This window comes from Melanostigma gelatinosum (assembly GCF_949748355.1).
Source record: "Melanostigma gelatinosum genome assembly, chromosome: 17".
NCBI lineage: Eukaryota > Metazoa > Chordata > Actinopteri > Perciformes > Zoarcidae > Melanostigma > Melanostigma gelatinosum.
In genome coordinates, this window is record NC_136650.1 from 13,858,703 (window position 1) to 13,877,522 (window position 18,820).

General features: G+C 44.2%; 1 protein-coding gene across 1 annotated transcript in view; it reads left to right on the plus strand.

Annotated features, from left to right (window-relative positions):
* gabbr2 (gamma-aminobutyric acid (GABA) B receptor, 2) overlaps positions 1-18,820 on the plus strand; it is a gene marked incomplete at both ends in the record, with an annotated part of 138,986 nt that overhangs the window by 22,647 nt on the left and 97,519 nt on the right. The window contains one exon of the mRNA XM_079287663.1: positions 18,262-18,399. Within this exon, the coding sequence (XP_079143789.1) occupies positions 18,262-18,399 (138 nt within the window). The remainder of the gene's footprint in view (positions 1-18,261; positions 18,400-18,820) is intronic.

The following is an 18,820-nucleotide window of genomic DNA, read 5'->3' on the forward strand; positions in this document are numbered from 1 at the left end:
TGCCCACACACACACACACACACACACACACACACACACACACACACACACACACACACACACGAACACTCATTCTCAGTCAGCCTGCAGAGGTATCCTACAACTTTAAATGTATTGTCTCTTAATTTATAACACAGTGCAAGATAGTATAATAGTATAATTAGATAATTCATTCGCTACAATCTATGTTGGAACTGTTGTTGAAACAATTGTGTTTATTTCCCTGTAATTTATGCAGCGCTAGCACAGTAACGCTTGCTCGAGCAATCTGTTATCCATTCCCCCCCCCCACATTTCACAAGTTGCCTATCACAATGAATGAAGTTAGGTTGCACATCATTAATTACCCGTCATTGAAGCCTTGTCCTGAACCAGAAACAAAATGAATGGCCGTTGTATGAAGTTATTAAAACAACTGGGTTATATGTCTCCATGGATTACTCTCAGCTTAGAACCTGTGTTATCATTTGACCATGCAGAATGCCAGCAGTAGTCCTAAAAAAGGGGCTGGTAGCTGACCCCTGAGGGCCAGTAAACGTCTCTGTGCGTGACTAATGTTACTTCTCAGCAGCAAACCACGGTATCAGCATTTTTTTCAGCACAGCATTTTGGCCCTGCAACTAAAAAAGAGCCGCCGCACAGGGATCACAAATGCCGTTGTATTGTTACGACATGCTGCCCTGCTGGAAATGAAGCCAAATAGTAATTCACTTTTTTCATTGTTTCGACAAAATAAAACGTGAATGTTTTTTGACCGACGGTATGTGAACACACAGTATGTTGACACTTGGCTGGGGACCCATGGCTCAAACAATTCTGTAGTTTAGGGCTAGAAATCAGTTTTTACTGTCGTTCACTTGTGCAAGTAGACAACAATAAAAATACTTCGTTTTTCCCCATTGTGGGTATTTTTTAAATGAATGGGTGATATGACTATAGGACTCGTAGACCTGCTCAAAGACAGAACAATGCATACAGGCTTTTGGTCGACCAGCTGTACCACTGTGATTTAAGTTCAGAGCAATGACGTCACACATTAAGTCTTCTTTGTTTAAATTCTGTCTTGCAGTTTGTGACCGAAAGTATGCAGGAGATGAAGATTGTTGTATTGAGTGGTATTACGCTTCATTTCCATGCCCAGAAAGGCAGTTTATTGATCCTTGTGTGCGCATATGTGTGCATGTGTGCATGTGTGTGTGTGTGTGTGTAGAGCAGGCTGCATAATGACAGTCATGAATCTAATTGCAGTGACTCCGAGCGTTTGGAACCTTTCTGGTCTATTTCCAACGAGCTCAGCGGGAGGAGCTGTGTGACACGCACTCAACACAGATTTAAGATGAATTGGTTTGTTTAAAAATATATTGAACTTCTGCAACCATGGAGACAATAGCATTCAGTGAGTTTTCTCTCATTCGTTGTCACTCGTGTTCTCCCTCTAACCCTCGTCAGCCTCTTCGCTCTCTCTCTCTCGCACATACACACTCGAACAAACGTGCAGATACGAGAAGAAGCGGTAACACATCAAGAGCACGCCGTGTCAGACAAACAGGGACACACACGCGTAACGCATGCTCAAACACGCACATGTTGTCGGGGGTGGACCGGTCCAAATCTGCAAAATACCGTCACGTAAAAAAAAAAAACCTTTCTCCCGAAACACCGGTTATGCACCCCTTCAACAGGTTCTCTGTTGCCATGGCAACGTGCTGCAGGCCGACCGAGCGGGATGTGAGCGAAAGACCCATTTCCTTGGCGACCAGTGGAGACATGCAGAAACATCAAATGGCTGGCGTGTGCGTGTGTAGAAAGTGAATGAGCTGATGTGTGTTCATGTGAGATGTCAAAAGCTCTGCAGTTGCCACCCAACTCTGCATCGCGTCATCCCCACCAATGATGAAACGGACTGTAAGTAAGGGGCGGGATTGCTCCTCCGTGATTGACGCGACTCCTTGTTCCGTGACAGCAATTGACACACACACACACACACACACACACACACACACACACACACACACACACACACACACACACACACACACACACACACACACACACACACACACACACACACACACACTCAAACACAGTCAGAGTGTGTCTGACTGCAGCCCTCATTATCTTCCAGTGGTTTGTGGATGTGTGCAGGAATGTGGAGACATGAAAAGAGAACAGTCTCATGCTCGTTCTGCTTCTCTGTGGATGAGCTGACGCGAGGAGAGTCAGAGAAAGAGAGAGAGAGAGCGAGTCATGAGCCAGTTCCCTCTGCATTCTTCTCTCTCATGAATCTGCCCACGCGCTGCCTTCCACCCACATCATCGCAGCAGTGATGGAACTTTTCTACCTCCTCCTTTGCTCGTTTTCTCACTCTGCTTCCTTTCCTATCTCCTAGTCACACGTCCTCTCCGCTTTTCTACCTGTCACGCTTCCTTCTCTCACGCTGTGGCTCCCTCTCTCGCGCACTCCTCCTTTGTCATTGCCTGAACTTTACCCTCCGTTTCCTGCCATTTTCCTCTTTATTTCAGTCCCTCATTCCCACCTTGCGCCGTCCTTGCTGACAGAGAGTGCATTTTGAATTAATTCTCTGTCTGTGTGTGTATCAGCCAACACAGCTAAACTCTGGAGACCGCATATAAGGTTTAAGAGTTTCCACTGTCATTGTAATGTTGTCAGAGAGTCCTGTTTGATCTTTCTAAACACCTCTCTGTAAATTAGATTGAAGGTTATAAGGAAAGATGGAACAGGAGATTACATTATTGTGCTGTGATTGTGCCAGTAAAAGAGTCATACAGTTAGTTCATATGCAAATTACAGAATCTCAAATAAGAGTTCTTTGTCTATCTTGCTCTGAATTTTTGTCTACCTTAGAAATATTCCTCAAGCAGACAGATCCATTCCACCGTCGGCGCTCTAGCGTCATCTCATTAGGGGCCAGGTGAATGAGAGGGGAGCAGTTTTATCCCATCACAGCCAGTGGAGGTGCCTCATCAAAGGCCTTCTGGCCTGGCCTGCTTCCCCTGGGGCATTGCCATCGTCCACGAGACACATCAAACACATGAAAGAAGAACCTCCAGAGTCACACTCCTTTGCCTCCATCAGAGCAGTCCACATGTGTCATCATACCTGCCTGACAGTTATTTCCTATGATGCTCTGTGCTGAAGCTTATTGAAAATGCCACAGCTTCTTTTGGTTTTGTTTCTGTTTGATCTGCGTTTCAAGCTGCTTTTAGGCTCAACAACATATCTAAATGTGGGAATGGCTTTAAGTTTCAAATGTGATCGCATCAGTAAGCAAGACTTCATTCTCCTCAGCGGTTTACCTCATTTGAATCACAGGAGCCTTTCACACAGGAAAACGTCACAAAGAATATCATTCTCTGGCTTCATTTTAAAGTACTGAAGCTGTTTTTTTGCCATATTCTCACCTGCTGTGTGCTTTCCCACTGCCAGCTGTAGCAGACAGTATTCACAGGGAGGGGGGGGGGGGGGGCAGAGATGCAGTCATTTTGGAGGCAGTGGTGCATGCCAATGTATGCCCGACGAGTTCACAGAGGAAGTCGTTCATCTTCCTCCACTGTTATTTTATTCATTACTGCCTGTCGGAGAGGAGAACATACACACACACACACACACAGGCTGAATACAGCGTAGGCACGCATGCACACAGGCAATGAGGTGGGCAGGAAGCACACGCATCCTTATATGGCGTTGTTTTCCCTCTTATCTTCTTTTCTTTCCTCTTAGCCTCTTATTTTTATGTTCATTATTTTCGTCTCACAATGGTTTTTCTTGTTTATCTACTTTATACGCCCACTATTTGAGAGGCATGTCGCTTCGGCGCATTACAGCTGCCCGAGGCTTTAAAACACATCTTTATATAGTAGCTCTGAAGGCTTCTGAGGATTAATTGGAGATATAAGAACTCCGGCTGCCTGTGGTTGTACGCTTACGCTTTGTGTTTTGTCTTTTGTTTTGTCAATTTGAGATGAACTGCTTTGGCCTGCTTGTGGTTTGGGCAATTAGGAGTGAACCCTTGGGCGGTCGGCTGTCGAGGATTTCCGGATTTTCTCACTTGAGTAAACAGTAGTACATTTGAAATACTCACGTGTACACAAACTGGAACACAGAGTAAAAGGAAGCAAGCACAAAGGGGCATCAGAGCATCGTGCTCAGGCCCTGAAGGTGTAATTATTTCAATGTTGCTTCTTGGTCTTTGTATGACACATTGTGCGTGAGAGGCTGTTGGTTCGCTGGGGGAAAAAAAAGGAGCTATTGGGCATTGTAGAGTCAAGAGAGAAGGTGAGGAGGAGAAAAGGAGTGTGGTGTGCTGTGACGGCCTGGTAGCCCATGCTTACCCGAGCTCAACAACACTCTTAAGCTCAGCTGCCTGTGCTGAAAAAGTTTGTGAGATTCAAACTGAAGAAGACTCCTATTCCTCCCCCTGCAGGCCAAAACAACCTCTGAATTAGACAATATCTCCCTGGCTTCTCCCTGAGATGGATATAAGTTTTGATGTGTCTTCACTGTGGTCTGGCTTGGCGAGGCATACGACTGGTCCGTGGTCATTTTTTCAGGGTGATGGTCTGCACTGTACTGTGCTGTAATGTGCTGGAAGTCAAATAAGTCAAATAAGTCAAATAAATCAGCCTAAAGCTGATCTAGAGATGGTCGTGACACACCACTGCGGAGGAAATACGCCCGGCGAGGGCCAGCAAGCGCCAGGGAGAGTTTCCACGAGGGGATCCTCCCAAAGCTGAATCATTGTTCAAAATCATCTCCCTGTCAAAGATACATGTACGAAGTTCCTACCTCCTGTTATTGATTCCTAGAGACATAAACTCTATAATACAGTCCCAACGGTATGTAGTTGTATAGGATGCATTCATTTTAGTATGCACAGCATCATTTGAAAAGGACAGCGAGTATGTTGCGGTGGACCGTGACATTAGTGTGTTGTGACGTTCTCCACGGAGGCCACCGTTCTTACCCGTCAGCAACCATGAGCGTGTGCTTATTGTCCATCAGTGAAGAATATATGTTTCCCTCCTCCCTGCTTCCCCTCACACACTTTTCTGTCTCCCCAATATACAGTCTGGCAGACTCTTGGTTGAGAAACCGAAGGTGGCTAACGCTAGTTGATTTATTCATGAGATGGGATTCAATACTGGCTGTAGGCCTGTCTTTAAGGCTAGCCTCTTATAGTCTATTCTTATTGACAGCGTTTGTGGTCTTCATTAATATTACATTTTGCCATCCTGACAGATAAGCATTCCCAGGTGATTGCATCAAAATAAAGTTTTCTACTCCACCGAACCATCCTCAGTACTCTCATCCTGACTTTGACAGGAAGACAGTGATTGTCTCTGCTGAAACCGTGGCAGATTTGAGATTTTCTGTTGTAAAAGAGTGCATTTTTGTGAGGCTAAACTGATCGGTGTGTGTGGAGCGCTTTGCAATTTCATCTTTTCTTTTTTCTTTTTTTGATGGGTGTGCGTCCTGAGTGCATGAATCAGGGCAAAATTGGTTTGGTGAGTATTTACCTCGAGCGTAGCGGTAGCTTTGATTTACTCAGCTTTGGTCTAATAGGTCAGGCCAGGCAAAAAGCATCTTGCTCAGGTGACAAGATCTATAAGTCCCTTCTACTGCTGGACCGGCACCACAAAATCAATAGGGAACATCAGATAATAAATCATACTGCAGGAAATTCGAACTGCTTTGGGGTAAGGGTCTAACATTTCAGATGCCCAGCGTTGAAGAGAAATATAAATAGACTGGATACATTGATGAATGCTAATTCAGCTGTGGGTTCTGAGCTTCTTTTATGTGGGTTCCTTACATGTCATTTAGATTGGGTACTTTGCTCTCTTTTAAATTATTCAGGCACACACACACAGGAGCACTGCGATAGGTGATGCAGTCGCGGAGAGTCACTGGTGGTGACTGTCACTTGTGGTCCCATGGGCTGCTCAGTGGTCAGAGATTGGGATGTAACAGAGGACGACTATTATTGTGATCTACTCAATTATTCATCCATGGAGGAGCTCAATACCCTGAGCGAGAAAGAGCATTTAAAACGCATTTAAAACGTTTATCCATATTCAAACCTGACTCTGTCATGAATTAAAGGAGCAACGGAGCTTCAGAGCTTTCACCGGCAACAAAGCAACAACACATTTTTGATGTAGTTTTAGTGTCTTTGATTTCATTCTTGGATGCGGGATGGTGAAGACATCTTATTTTTGTTACATTACATTTTGAGTCTGCAACAGGTAAAAATAGATACCGCACCACAGTTCTTACAAAGGACCCTTTGATCATCCGTCGTAGCATTTATTCACACTGTGTAAAGGTACCATGATGACTCCTCCATTGTCCGTATAGGCATGCCAGTGCTAATCTCACCTTAATGTTCACTTTGTTCCTCCCCCATTGGACTCATCTGACAGTGGCGTGTATCTTTGGAGATAGCGTCCCCAAACCAGCTTATTTATTTTAACAAAACTTGAGCCAAACATATCTACGTATTCCATACACCTCACCCCCACCATAAACACCTATTCACTAAGTGGATCGCTGCATTATAACCTCTTGAACAATCCCCCCCCCAAAAAAAACGAGGAGTCATGAATGTAACTGCCAGAGACGGCATTTTTTTCCCCCATCTTGTGTTTACGTACCAGCAGAACCACCTTTGATGGGATTAGAATCACTAAAGATGTGCTTTAGCCGGCCTGGGAAGCTGCGAGCAGGGAGAATGTGCAGGGATTTATACATTTTTGATGCAGCGTGGGGAGGAGTGGAACTCTAAAAAGGCTGCATGACCTACTTAGAGAGACGTGGAATTCAGACGACTCATGCCACAAAAAGAGAAATCTTTCTCTCACTCTCTGTATGTCTGTCAGAGAAATGTTTGCAAAGTGTGCTCATTCACATGTTCTTTTCTGCCTGCTGGTGTGCCCGTGTGCGCACAGACGCGGTAAAGTCATCAGTGTCTTCTTCTTTTTTTTGTCTTTTCTCTCTGATGGCATCTGGTTGGCTGTACACACACACACACACACACACACACACACACACACACACGCACACACCTACACACACACACACACACACACACACACACACACACACACACACACACCTACACACACACACACACACACACACACACACACACACACAGACTTTTTAACCACACAAGCAAGAGACTAACAACGGCTTGTCCCTCTGTCCCCATCTAAGGGAAAAATGCAATTTTCTTTGCGACGTGGCCTTGTACACAAATTAATTTTCCTTTGCAGTCCAGCCACTTCGCTCCCTCCTCTCTCCATCACCCCCCCCCCCCCCCCCGCTCTCTTTCTTGGTAGCTATGGCAACACAGTGTTGCACGTCAGCTTCTCAAACGAGACGGTATTGTCCGACGTCTCCGGCTGTCACATTCCCGCTTCACTGTCACCCTGTAGGGTGAGACATTGAGGGAGAAAGACTCTTTCTTATTGCTCCTATGTTTTCCAAGTCACCTCAATACAGTCAATAAGCGATTCATTGTAAATGACAAGCACTCGCAGTCAATGCCCTCAACTGGAGTGTTTGTTTGGCCCGGAAATGAGCTATTGTGAGACAAGAGGTGGCCACCTGGTCGGATGGTGCGTGTGTGCGTGTCCATGTGTGTGGTTTGGTGACTGATGATTGATTGTGGACACTGTTGGCATGGACCCCAGCCTGGTTGAATCTGCGCTGCTTGATGAATCCCGGGGTGCATGGCGTTTGTGTGTTTCTGTTGGTGGCAGTGGACCTCCCAGTTGATGTGAAGCACTGCTGGCAGGAGTAATGACTGGACCTCTGAAAATGTTTTTTTTAGCTTTGTCAATTGATGATCATTATTGTGCCATTCCCCCCCTTTTGTTAGAAATAAATACCATCCATCCTGAAAAACACATTTCCCTGTATCTTTTCATTTCACTTGGACGCCATTATCCGTTTACCTTCAACAGCTACTGTGCAATCCTCTGTGCTCTCCTGTCACTGACTATTTAATCAGTGTTCCGCTAATGTTAATGATTGATAAGCACATTAGTTTGCCATGTTATGGCGGTCCACTCTTTCAAAGCATCCTTCAAAATATATGGTTAGGTGATTAACTGAGAAACTAATTGGATTGAGCAGAAAACGGCAACGTTAACATCCAGAGAAGATGTGTTAATGATGCGATGCTTACAGCCCCGACCCTTAATAACTTTAAACCTCCTGGAGGCAAGAGGGTAGAGGAGAGAGGGATGAGTGAGATGTAGAAAGTGTTAGGGGAGAGAGAGAAGCAGATGACAGAAATAAGAAGAGAGTAGTCAGTACCTACAGGACGGAGACAGAGCGCCAGTGAAAGAATGTAAGTGAAAAAATGATGATGATGATTGGTGAAATAGAGAAAGAAGTAGTGGATTGGAAGAGAGCCAGGGAGGACCTCAATCCAAACAGAGACTAGGCCAGGATTCCTGGGAGGCGGCGTTCTGCTGGAACACCATTGATGTGCGTGGACAGAAGAATCCTTAGGCTGCAAAGAGGGACAGCCTGAACTGTGCTCTGCTCTTTCCCACTTCGCACACACAGACAAACACACAGACCTCCATGCACCCACTCACCCAATATGCCAGTTTTTTTAAATACTGTCCCAAAGTCCACCATGCCTATACGCTTCCCAGACTCCCATCTGTCCTGTGTGAAATAAAGACAGGTGCTGTCGTAAAAGTTGTCAATAGATGGTTCTGTTAATCTAGAGAACGATGAGTAATCCGCCAGTGTTTGTCCTTTCAGACCCGACAAAATGTCAACAACAATATCTTTCTTTTCCCACTCTCTACATGGCCGCTGTTAGATAACCAATAGAAGAAATGACTACTGGCAATGTCATCCGAAGACACAAGCATAAACGTGACTTGAGTGATGATTGTGGTTGGAGAAGTGCCCTCCCAAAACACAATGTCAAACTGTATCTAACAAAAACTACTCCCATTATGTGTTACATGTTGGAAATGAATGAAAACATCACGCCACAACGACTGGCAGGTGAGGTCACCGCAAAACAAAGCAAGCGCGGAGCCTGCTGTTTTTGTCCTATCATTTAACCGTGACCATCATCCTTCTACAACCTCCAGAGATTCGACTCTACTCTATATATCAAAAGGCTGTTTTTCAGTCACGGAGAGTACGACTTAACCTGCGAAAAACAGCGACATAATGTCTTCTGCGGCTCTGGAGCACTTTGTCAAGTCTGTGAAAATAACCCTGATAATATCAAAAAGGTTATCTCGGCCTTGGCTAAAACAAACCGGAAGGCTGGGGTTAATTTAATCAGGCAAAGAAGGTTTAATGAATATACCATCATGATGCATGATGGGAATTGTAAGATCCATCTTTTTTTGGAGCTTATCCGACACTCGAGATTAAAAGTCATGATATTGAAGCAAAAATAGGGAGTGCTGCAATGTTGATGTTGAAGTAAGATATGAGGTGCTCTTCAAGAATAGGGCAAGTAGTTACTTACTACAAGTAGTTCAACTTCAAGTAGTTAAATCAATGATTTTAAGGGAAGTCTATGGTAATGGTTGGCAGCCTGAAAAGCACTCTGTTAGCAAAGTATTTTTTACTGACGCATGGATAAGAAAAAACAAATCAAGATATCTTGACGTCTACAGATTGATTTGACCATCCCCTTAAAAAAAAGAATCTCTGTCTCTGTGTGTGAGTTCAATATCGGTATAATTCTGACTCAAATTGTTACATTTGCTAATGTAAAATAGTTTCATAGCACAATTTACAGAGGTAGATTTAATTTGTTTTGCATACATGCTTACTTGCTTTCTTACTGAGAGTTAGACGAAAATATTGATGAGTTTAATATAAGGCTACAGCCAGCAGCTGATTAGCTTAGCATAATGCCTGGAAACGGGACAAAAGCTAGCCTGCACTCCAAAAAGTCACTCCACTGTTGTCTCCACTCTGGCAGACAGCATAATATGAGGTACACAGACTGGGGAGGGCTCATAAACAGTGGAGGCAGGTTCTTTTAAATGTGAAAAGCAAAGGTCAGCGATATCCAGCAGGACTTATATGTTGATGCTGGATGAGTTTTCATAAAGATTGAGAAGGTGGGAGGGGGGGAAAAAGAGAGACAGGATGGATAGGGTTAAAAACTCTCTCCCAGTTCTTGTCCGTAAAGAGTTTATATCCATAATTGACAGGAAATATACGAGGGATTTTATGTGCTCCGTTATTATTCAGTTTATAGGCGGCTTCAGTTGGGGAAAACTCGAACATAATCTGACAAGTATATCTTGAAGGGTAGCAATATTTTATTTCGAGTTCATTTGGGGTTGTGCTGTCAGTGATGAAACAGAGGGAAACACAAATGTATGAGGAATGCCTTGAGTCAAAATCGACCGCGGTGAATTCTGTAGCAGCAGAGATACCATGACCCCCCAAATCAAAAAGATGGACTCGCTGACATAATTCCTCTCTCTGCAGTAGCTGTGGACACCTGCATACCACCAGACTGGCTCTTAACCCAGTGCTGCACTCATGTACTACTATACCATTAACCACAATCCTCTTTGTCCCTCTTCTTCCTCTTTCTCCTGCCCCGCTTTACTGGATTCATCCGTTGGAGAGAGAGTGGCGGACCTTCGGGGCAAAGAAACAATTAACTTGATAATGGGCTCCCTCCTTCTCTCTTTCTTCTTCCCACTCTTCTATCCACATTCCCCCTCTTCCAGTCGTCATTTACTAGTTAGCAGATACACCAGCTGGGGCACCTCTGCTGATGATAAAATACAAGACATTTATTGGACCCTTTTGTTTGATTTCTATTGGGCAGTTATAAAAGTAACTTTCTTCCTGTTCAGGCCAAAGTTCTCAAACTCCTCACATTATACACAGTGGATGTACATTGACATTTCTACTCCTCAGGGTAACTTGGATGCAACAAACTGGAGAGTGCTTTGAGCTCAATGCTAACTTTAGCATACCACCATGCTCACAATAGCATTGCAAACCTGCTGATGTTTAGCGGTTGTGAGTATCATGTTCATTACCTTGGTATAGTGTGTTAGCATGCTGAGGTAGATGGTAACGGCAGTAGCTTTGCTGTCATTTGGTCACGAATGCAGATCTAAACTTTGACCTGATGGTCCAGCTAGCTGAAAAGACAAGGGATCACCAGAGTAAAACACTATTTATCTCAACGGAGACATGAATGTCTGAGCAACGTTTATGACAATCAATCCAGTAGTTGTTGAGACATTTCAAAGTCATAAACATCAATCACATGGTGTGCTGAGGGAAAAAGTCAGGGGCTCTCCAAAGTCATCATCTCGAATATCTGCTCAAAGTTTTATTTGAAGATTTATTCAGTCTGGCCCAGAGTGGCGGGCCGACTACAACAGATGGCTCATTTCAGTCAGATTATACATTGGTCTGTCCCACTCACGTCAGCGCAACATGTTCCAGCTGTTGTCAGGCCTTGTCAAAAGCACAACAACCTGTAATAGGCTTAACACAGCGTCCGCCTCCTGCACAGCACAGATTGCTAATAAAGGTGCAATGTGTTCACTGTGATTTTAGTACCAACTGGCCAATTTGAGCTTATCTCAGATTCGTGAGTGAGCCGATTTGTGTGTATTTGTTTATGATTGTGTTTTGGCATTCGTTTGCGGAAGGATGATAGTTTATCCATTATGTGTGTGTGTGTGTGTGTTTGAGAGTAAGCATGACATGGGGGAGACGTGTGTGTGTGGAAGAGACAGAAAGTGAAAAAGAGAGGAAGGGAGTTGTCGCCACCGGTGAGGCTTCCAACGTGCCGTCGTGGTTATCCTGGTGGCCATCTGAGCTTTCGAGAAGGAGGGATAGATTGAGTGCAACAACGAGAGCCAGACTGCAGGGAGAGAGGGCGCGATGGAGGGCAAACAGCCATCAGCTTGAGCGACTCAGTCAGTCTGTCGCAGTGGATTTTAAAGGCCAGTCTCTCCCCAGACAAGTGCTGGGCTCCTCAATGGGTTCTTTCTCTCTGTGTTGCATGCATGCAATGTGACGAGAACAGATTGAAAAAATAAAAGCTCCATCACTCCATGCTGCTCTCAATTCTACATCATCCACTCTCTCTCAATCAATGTGTACTCTGCTCGTATACTCCCGGGCCCGCTGTCTAAATGTTACCACAAGGAGTCCGGTCTGCTTCATCCTCACCTCTTCTTCCTCCCCTTTACCTCTTTTCCAAGTATCTCACTTAAAGCTGTAGCTGTGGCTTTTTGTTTTTTTTACATTTGTTCTTTAAGTCTGTGAATTACCTGCCAGCCACGTCTTCCTGGCTGTTTAGAAAGAGAAAGAAAAGGCATCTCGGGTGATATGTTACACCCCAGTGGACCTCTCTATTGCCTCGGGGCTCATTGACGGGGCACAAATAGCTTCTTGAAGATCCTATGTGTGTAAGGATGTTAGCAGGCAAGATGGGGCTGCCACTGCTGTGTGAGGAGTTAATCAGCTGTTAATTGACAGATGGATGACCCCAATGAACTCAAGCGGGGTCTCATAATACAATTGCTATTGATATACTGTTGGGACAATCAAATAGACTCCAGCTACATTTACTATGGAACAGTAAAACTTTACTAAACTGTTGCAGACTGATTCTCATACACAACAGCCCCCCCCCCTTGTTCTTCTTTTCCGACAGCAGTCGGTATTGATAGCCATGCCAGCGTTTAGAGGAATAGTAGGGTTTGTGCATGGGGAAATAGATAATCTCCTTTAGATCTGACCTGTCGGCTGCACCCTGCTAACTCTATCGGGCTTTATAATGCCAAGCATATGTTTCAGCAAACGCTGGATTCAGCCTGGCTCACACTTCCTCTCCTGGCGTGGAGATGTGGAAGTAATTCAATGAGGAGTGCATGCAGGAGGTAGACGTAGCTGATAGAGGGGACCAGCTTTTTACATCCGCTGCACTGCTGCTGCATGGCGGCTCCAAACATCACGACATGAGTTACAATATATAAAGCATGGAGGCAGGAAGGCAGGATGGATGCCTGTTGGGGGGGGGGGGGGGGGGGGGCTTCATCAGTGACAGTGTATGTTCTCTCTTGACAGTGCACAGATGTAAATTACAGTATGGCAGTGTGTGTGTACAACTGACAGGGGTTACGCTGACAAATATTTGTAGCTCTTTGAAGTATTGCTGTATTTTATTAGTTCGCGTTTTTATACTATTATGGGCAAATTATGGAGAGTTATGCATGATAAGTACAAGAAGGAATCTTTTTCTCAATTCTGTGTGTGTGCGGTGTCTCTGGGTTGTCATATGTCCCCTCTTCCTTTGTTCAAGGTGTTTTGGGGTTTTCTTAGATAGCCTAATTGCATTTTTCCTCAGTGAAGCATTACAAATATAGGATCTACTGACTAAAGGCTGAAAAGAAATATTCCAAAACAAATGAAGCCACGGGTGGAAGTTGCTTGCTCAGTTCTGTTGATTGGATGAACAGAAGTAACGTTGTTATCGCACACATCGTGTTCACACATACAGCTGTATGTAACACACCGTATAAAACTGTGGGTGAATGAAAACAGCTTCTTGACAGATGAGGCAACAACATGAGCACATCCAATCTTCACCTGTGATAATATTTTTTTCCGTGTTGGGATTCTTGTGGATTTTCTCCTCAGTAATCACATGTGATGTTGGTATTGTCATCAATAAACACAGTGTGTGAAGGGCAGATTGCTTCTGACATCAGATCAGACTCTCTCTCTCTCTCTCTCTCTCTCTCTGCGCACACACACACACACACACACACACGCACGTGCATGTGTGTGCAGTATTGTATTGAGCCTCAGGTTGCTGATTTGGATGCAGTGATTTTTGCCATTAGACGAGGGACAGGTGCAGCTGCCTGTGTTTGCAGCGCTAACAAAGCATTTCATCATGGTTAGCACCAGCCTGGTGCTCTGATCAGCTCTTGTTCTTGTCACCATATCGCACACATGTACGCTCTCAAACGCACACACGGATGCACACAAAGACACAGTCTACTGGTCTCTACATGGTTGTTCCACATATAGTGCTGGTTAGAATGCAAGATTTGGGTTCAGAAACCCACATTACCTTGTACTGTAAGTGAAGGATGTACTCGTGGTACATATGTGCTGTTTTGTGGCTGACGCTGTGTAGGAAAGGCATGTTCATTGACCGCAGGAAATATTATTAAAATATTAGTGAACTGTCAACTAGTCTTTGGGTTTGAGTAATGGATAAGCCTAAAAAAAAGATTGTCCCAAGTTAGTTTTTTGATTGTTTGAAGTAGTTTTCTCTTAATGTAAAGTACTGCATTGTATCATGCTCATTCAGATGAGCTGAACATTTAAAGCCGAGCTGATGGAAGAACATCTTTTATCTACTCTGTTAGACTTAAAAAAACTGAAATATTTTGGATCTGTTTTAATCCTCTAAAGTGACTTATTATTGCTGTGATGTTTGAAGTTATGTTCGGAAAAACGGCATTGTTGCATGCTGACCTTTAAAGATGTGCTCCACGACCGTGTAGCATCTTGATTAAGCATATGTAATGAATGCAAACGATCACATGGAACATGAGATAATTCCCGGGCAGCTGTTTCCTCACATTTAGCCGAATTGAGTGCACAATAACAGCAGGCTAATGTCATCGTATAATAATAAATCAACAGGGATGAATCTCAGCAACTTTGTGTGAAGGTCAGAGTGAAGGAAAATAAATGGAGACAATGGATTGAGGGGCATTTTAAATAAACTCCTCCTTGGCCGGCTGTCCCATCGGTAATATCGGTAATATCCTCTCAATGGTAAGGGTAGTGCAAACTCACTGCACTGCAGGCTGAATATTGTAACAACTACGCTCATAAATCCAGCAACTGAAGTAAAACTCGATTTAGTTTCCGTTGTGCATATGAGCTGCAGGATATCATGCTGTGGTCACCCGAAAAGTACATTTTCTGTTTATGGATTTACAACATTAGAAACGGCGATATACCTCCCTTGAGTTCCCATCTCCAGGTTCTTCCGCCATCAGCCTTCACACACACACGCACACGTACACGCACACACACACACCTTCCTTGGCTGTCTCCCAAGGCGGTCAAACTGATTACTACGGGTGTTAACCCCATCGATCTGCTCCCAATGGCTTCCAAATGCCAGGAATTCGATTTCTGACGGGGGAAGAGGGAAATAAAATGCTGTTGTATTTCTTGCTGCTCAACTTGGGAGTCAAGTGCTGCTATGCCTTCCTCATTGTGCCAGTTCTTCCTCAGGACTTCTTTGTGTTTTTCAGGATAGTTATATTTGCCTCCCTTTTCCACCTTTTTTCAAGAAAATTGGGATGTAAGATACAGCCTCAACCTCTCAGTGACTCACTCACTTCTCCTTCTATTCATTAAGTGACAAAAGAGCTTCAAATTCAAACTGTAATCGATAAAAGATAGCCTTAGATTTTGATATGAAAAATGTTTTCCATTATTGACGGACCGTAGGCAAATCTGCAGGCACACTGTGCAGCTACTGAGCATCACAGAGAGCCACTCAACCAATCTCAGTCACCAATTACTCCATTGTGGTGTCATAAAGGAGGGCAGGTTCATAACACTGGTTGACTTGGCTTTATTACTGCATACTTAATGTCAGGCTAATACCTCTTCACTCCAGTCTTTCTCTCTCTCGCTCTCTATTCAACTGCTTGTTTCTGCCCCTTTCCTCCCGCCGTCTTCTTCACTACCCTCATGCCTCTTTACTCTTTTTGTGCCATTATACTCCGCTGCCTCTCTCCCATCTGTCTTGCTTTGTCTATCTGGCATCAAGCTTTACAGTGTTTCCATGGCTGAATAAGTATTGATTAATGTCTGAGTGGTCGTGCTCCCTAATCAGAGGCTAAATATAACCATCTCTACACCGGCCCCGCCGCGGCCTCCTCCTCCTCCCTCAACTACAGCGCACAAAGTGTGGATAGTCACACTGTTGGCATGACAACACACCGGTCAAGGCTCTGTGGGCAGTCACAACTGATTTTGTGCATGTGTGCCCGGCGAAAGTAGGAGAAGATGAATGAAGAAGGTGGGGGGGTGCGGGGGGGGGGGGGGGGGGGGGAGTGAACAGAGAACGAGAGACAAAAAGAACGAGATTGCTTTTTTCTTTTCTTTTTCAAATAACACATGTGATTAGAGCTGAAGCGATGAGTTGATGAGAGGCATTTATCAAACGACAATGTTTATTTCCACTTCCTTAATATTGTGGGTTTGCTGCTTTTCTTTTTCTCACTTCATAGTGAACTATTCAGGGATTGGACTGTTGGTTGGACAAAACAATTCATTTGAAGATCTTGCCTTGGGCTTGAGTAAATATGGTTCATCGATAATGAAAATAAGGGTTTGTTTGGAGCTCGTCACTGTATCTGACCCCATCCCCTGGTTTCAAATGCAGTAAAACAGTTCGCTTTGCTAAAGAGGGAGCGAGGGACATTCTTTACCACCTACATTTACACATATATACACGATTCATTACACTCAATGTCATAAATCAGCTGAAACCTGGAATATCACCAAGCTCTATTGTACGATGACAAGTTTAGTTGCCCACATTTCTTTTCTGTTGCATGGTAACCAATTGAGAGTCTGAATCCTACAAACCCTCCGTGTTACGACCAGCTGGAGGGAAATAAATGATGAGAGTATGCAAATGGCATATCTTCTTTAATAGACCTGCTGTTTTATTCAGCTGTGTGGCCACGATAAGGAATCCCCACTGTGTCTAATCACATTCTCTCCCTATCATTTCACCTGAGGCATGACCACCATCAAGTCAACTTTTGACTGCATTACAGCATACATTGTTCTCCATCAGCATGAATGTACATGCACAGGGGGAAGCCTTGATTGTACCTGGTCTCCTATACTTAAAACATTGAAAGGCATTCACACAAAGGGAGTCTGATGACTCAGGCTGTGGAGGGTTGAGTGCGATGCAGAAAGATTGCTGTAGCGGCTCAACGTGTGACTTGCAAGGTTGTCTATGTCCTCTGCCTCAATTTACGGCTCCGAGACAATCGTCCTCCGCTCAAAAAAAAAGGACAAAAAAAAGAACATGAGATGGAAAGATGTGTCAAGGCTGCAGCAGCGAGACCTGCCATGCCCCTAATAACGTTACCAACAGATCACAACCTACAGTACGGTGCTATGCGTCTGGTTAGGACTCTCATTCCTCCACATTTGATTTTGAGCTTTTCAATCCGCGGCTGCTGCTGTTGTTCAGCGGCAGCATCTCATTCAGACGCCGACTGATGGCTAACAAGGTGAAATAACTCTTCAGATGAGATGGAGTGTGTCGGAAGGCGCAAACGCACACACCACCTGCCGTTCAGTCAGTCAGTCCATCTATCTCTCAGCCACACAGGAGTATATCCTGAATTGAGTGTCAATAACAGAGGACAGAGGAGGGGGGGGGAGTGTTTACTGCTGAAGGGAATATCTTTACAAACTGACTGTGGAAATCAGGGAATCACAGCAAAACCTGTTAGCCAGATCATGTAGCAATCAATAGGAACCTACACTGTTATTTTCTTCTTCTCTCATTTCGCTCTCTCTCTCCCTCCCTTTTGCACTCTCCTTTCCTCCGGTTGCTATAGTGACGTGGAATGGCTGCGTTCTGCAGCACTGGATCAGAGCGCGGGGGGGGGGGGGGGGGGGTCTGTGAGATGCATCGTTTTACATGATGGTCTCAAAACACACACATACACAAGGCTGCATTCACTGCATGATGGTATGTGCCACAGCACTTAGAGAGTGTACCGGTAATATTCCAAATGATAAACAATATACAATAAACAAGTCACTGGTGAGTCCACTGTTTCTGTGGTTCAACCGTCACAGTATGTCGGAGTACAATGACCTTTTGAGCAGTGAAGAGTTTTTCTCATACAGTGGAGACTCAGATGAGGGTATCGAGTATCGCCATACTTTGAATCATTTCTTAAACTATTTTTGCTTATTCTATTGACAAAAAACAAGAGAAAACATCGATAAATTGTCTTTAACTTTTATATGTTGGCATGTTTAGTTTTGGGATTGAGATACAATTTGCAAAATAGAATTAACATTTTAATTTAAACATTTTTATTTACGTTTTCCTGGTTTTTTTTACAATAAAAACGAATTAAAATGTCTCTTCTCTCTTTTCCCTCCGTATCACCGTGTCTGTAGTGTGACAATGCCAAGGGGCTGAGGGCCTTCTTTGATGCCATATGCTACGGTCCCAAACACCTGATGATCTTCGGTGGTGTCTGCCCCTCTGTGACCTCCATCATCGCAGAGTCCCTGGAGGGCTGGAATCTGGTGCAGGTAGGGTTTGTACTCCACATGTTCTCATGCAGTGGCGTGTATGGGTGCGTGTGGTATATTGCCTGTATGTACAGTGGTTGTGAACCCTGGTTGCTGTTGTGCCAAACAAAAGCATCCTTCTGGTTTTTGCGTTACTATCAGAAAACCTGAATTTGCTCCTTAATAATTGAGTTTACAAAGAGTCTTGTCCCGTAGAATTGCAGTGTGCAGAATAGTTCCTGGGATTTCAAAGGGGTCCCAACTCATGGCTTAATCCGTCATTAACCTTGCCAGGGTGAATGTCTAATTGGCGTTGTTCTAATCCGTAGAATCCCCATTTGCTGCCATTAAATTAGTAGAGCTTTATGATTGCTCACTGTAGGCAAAACACTGTAAACTTTTGACCCCCTGAGTTATTGCTTAGAGATTCTTTCACTTAGAC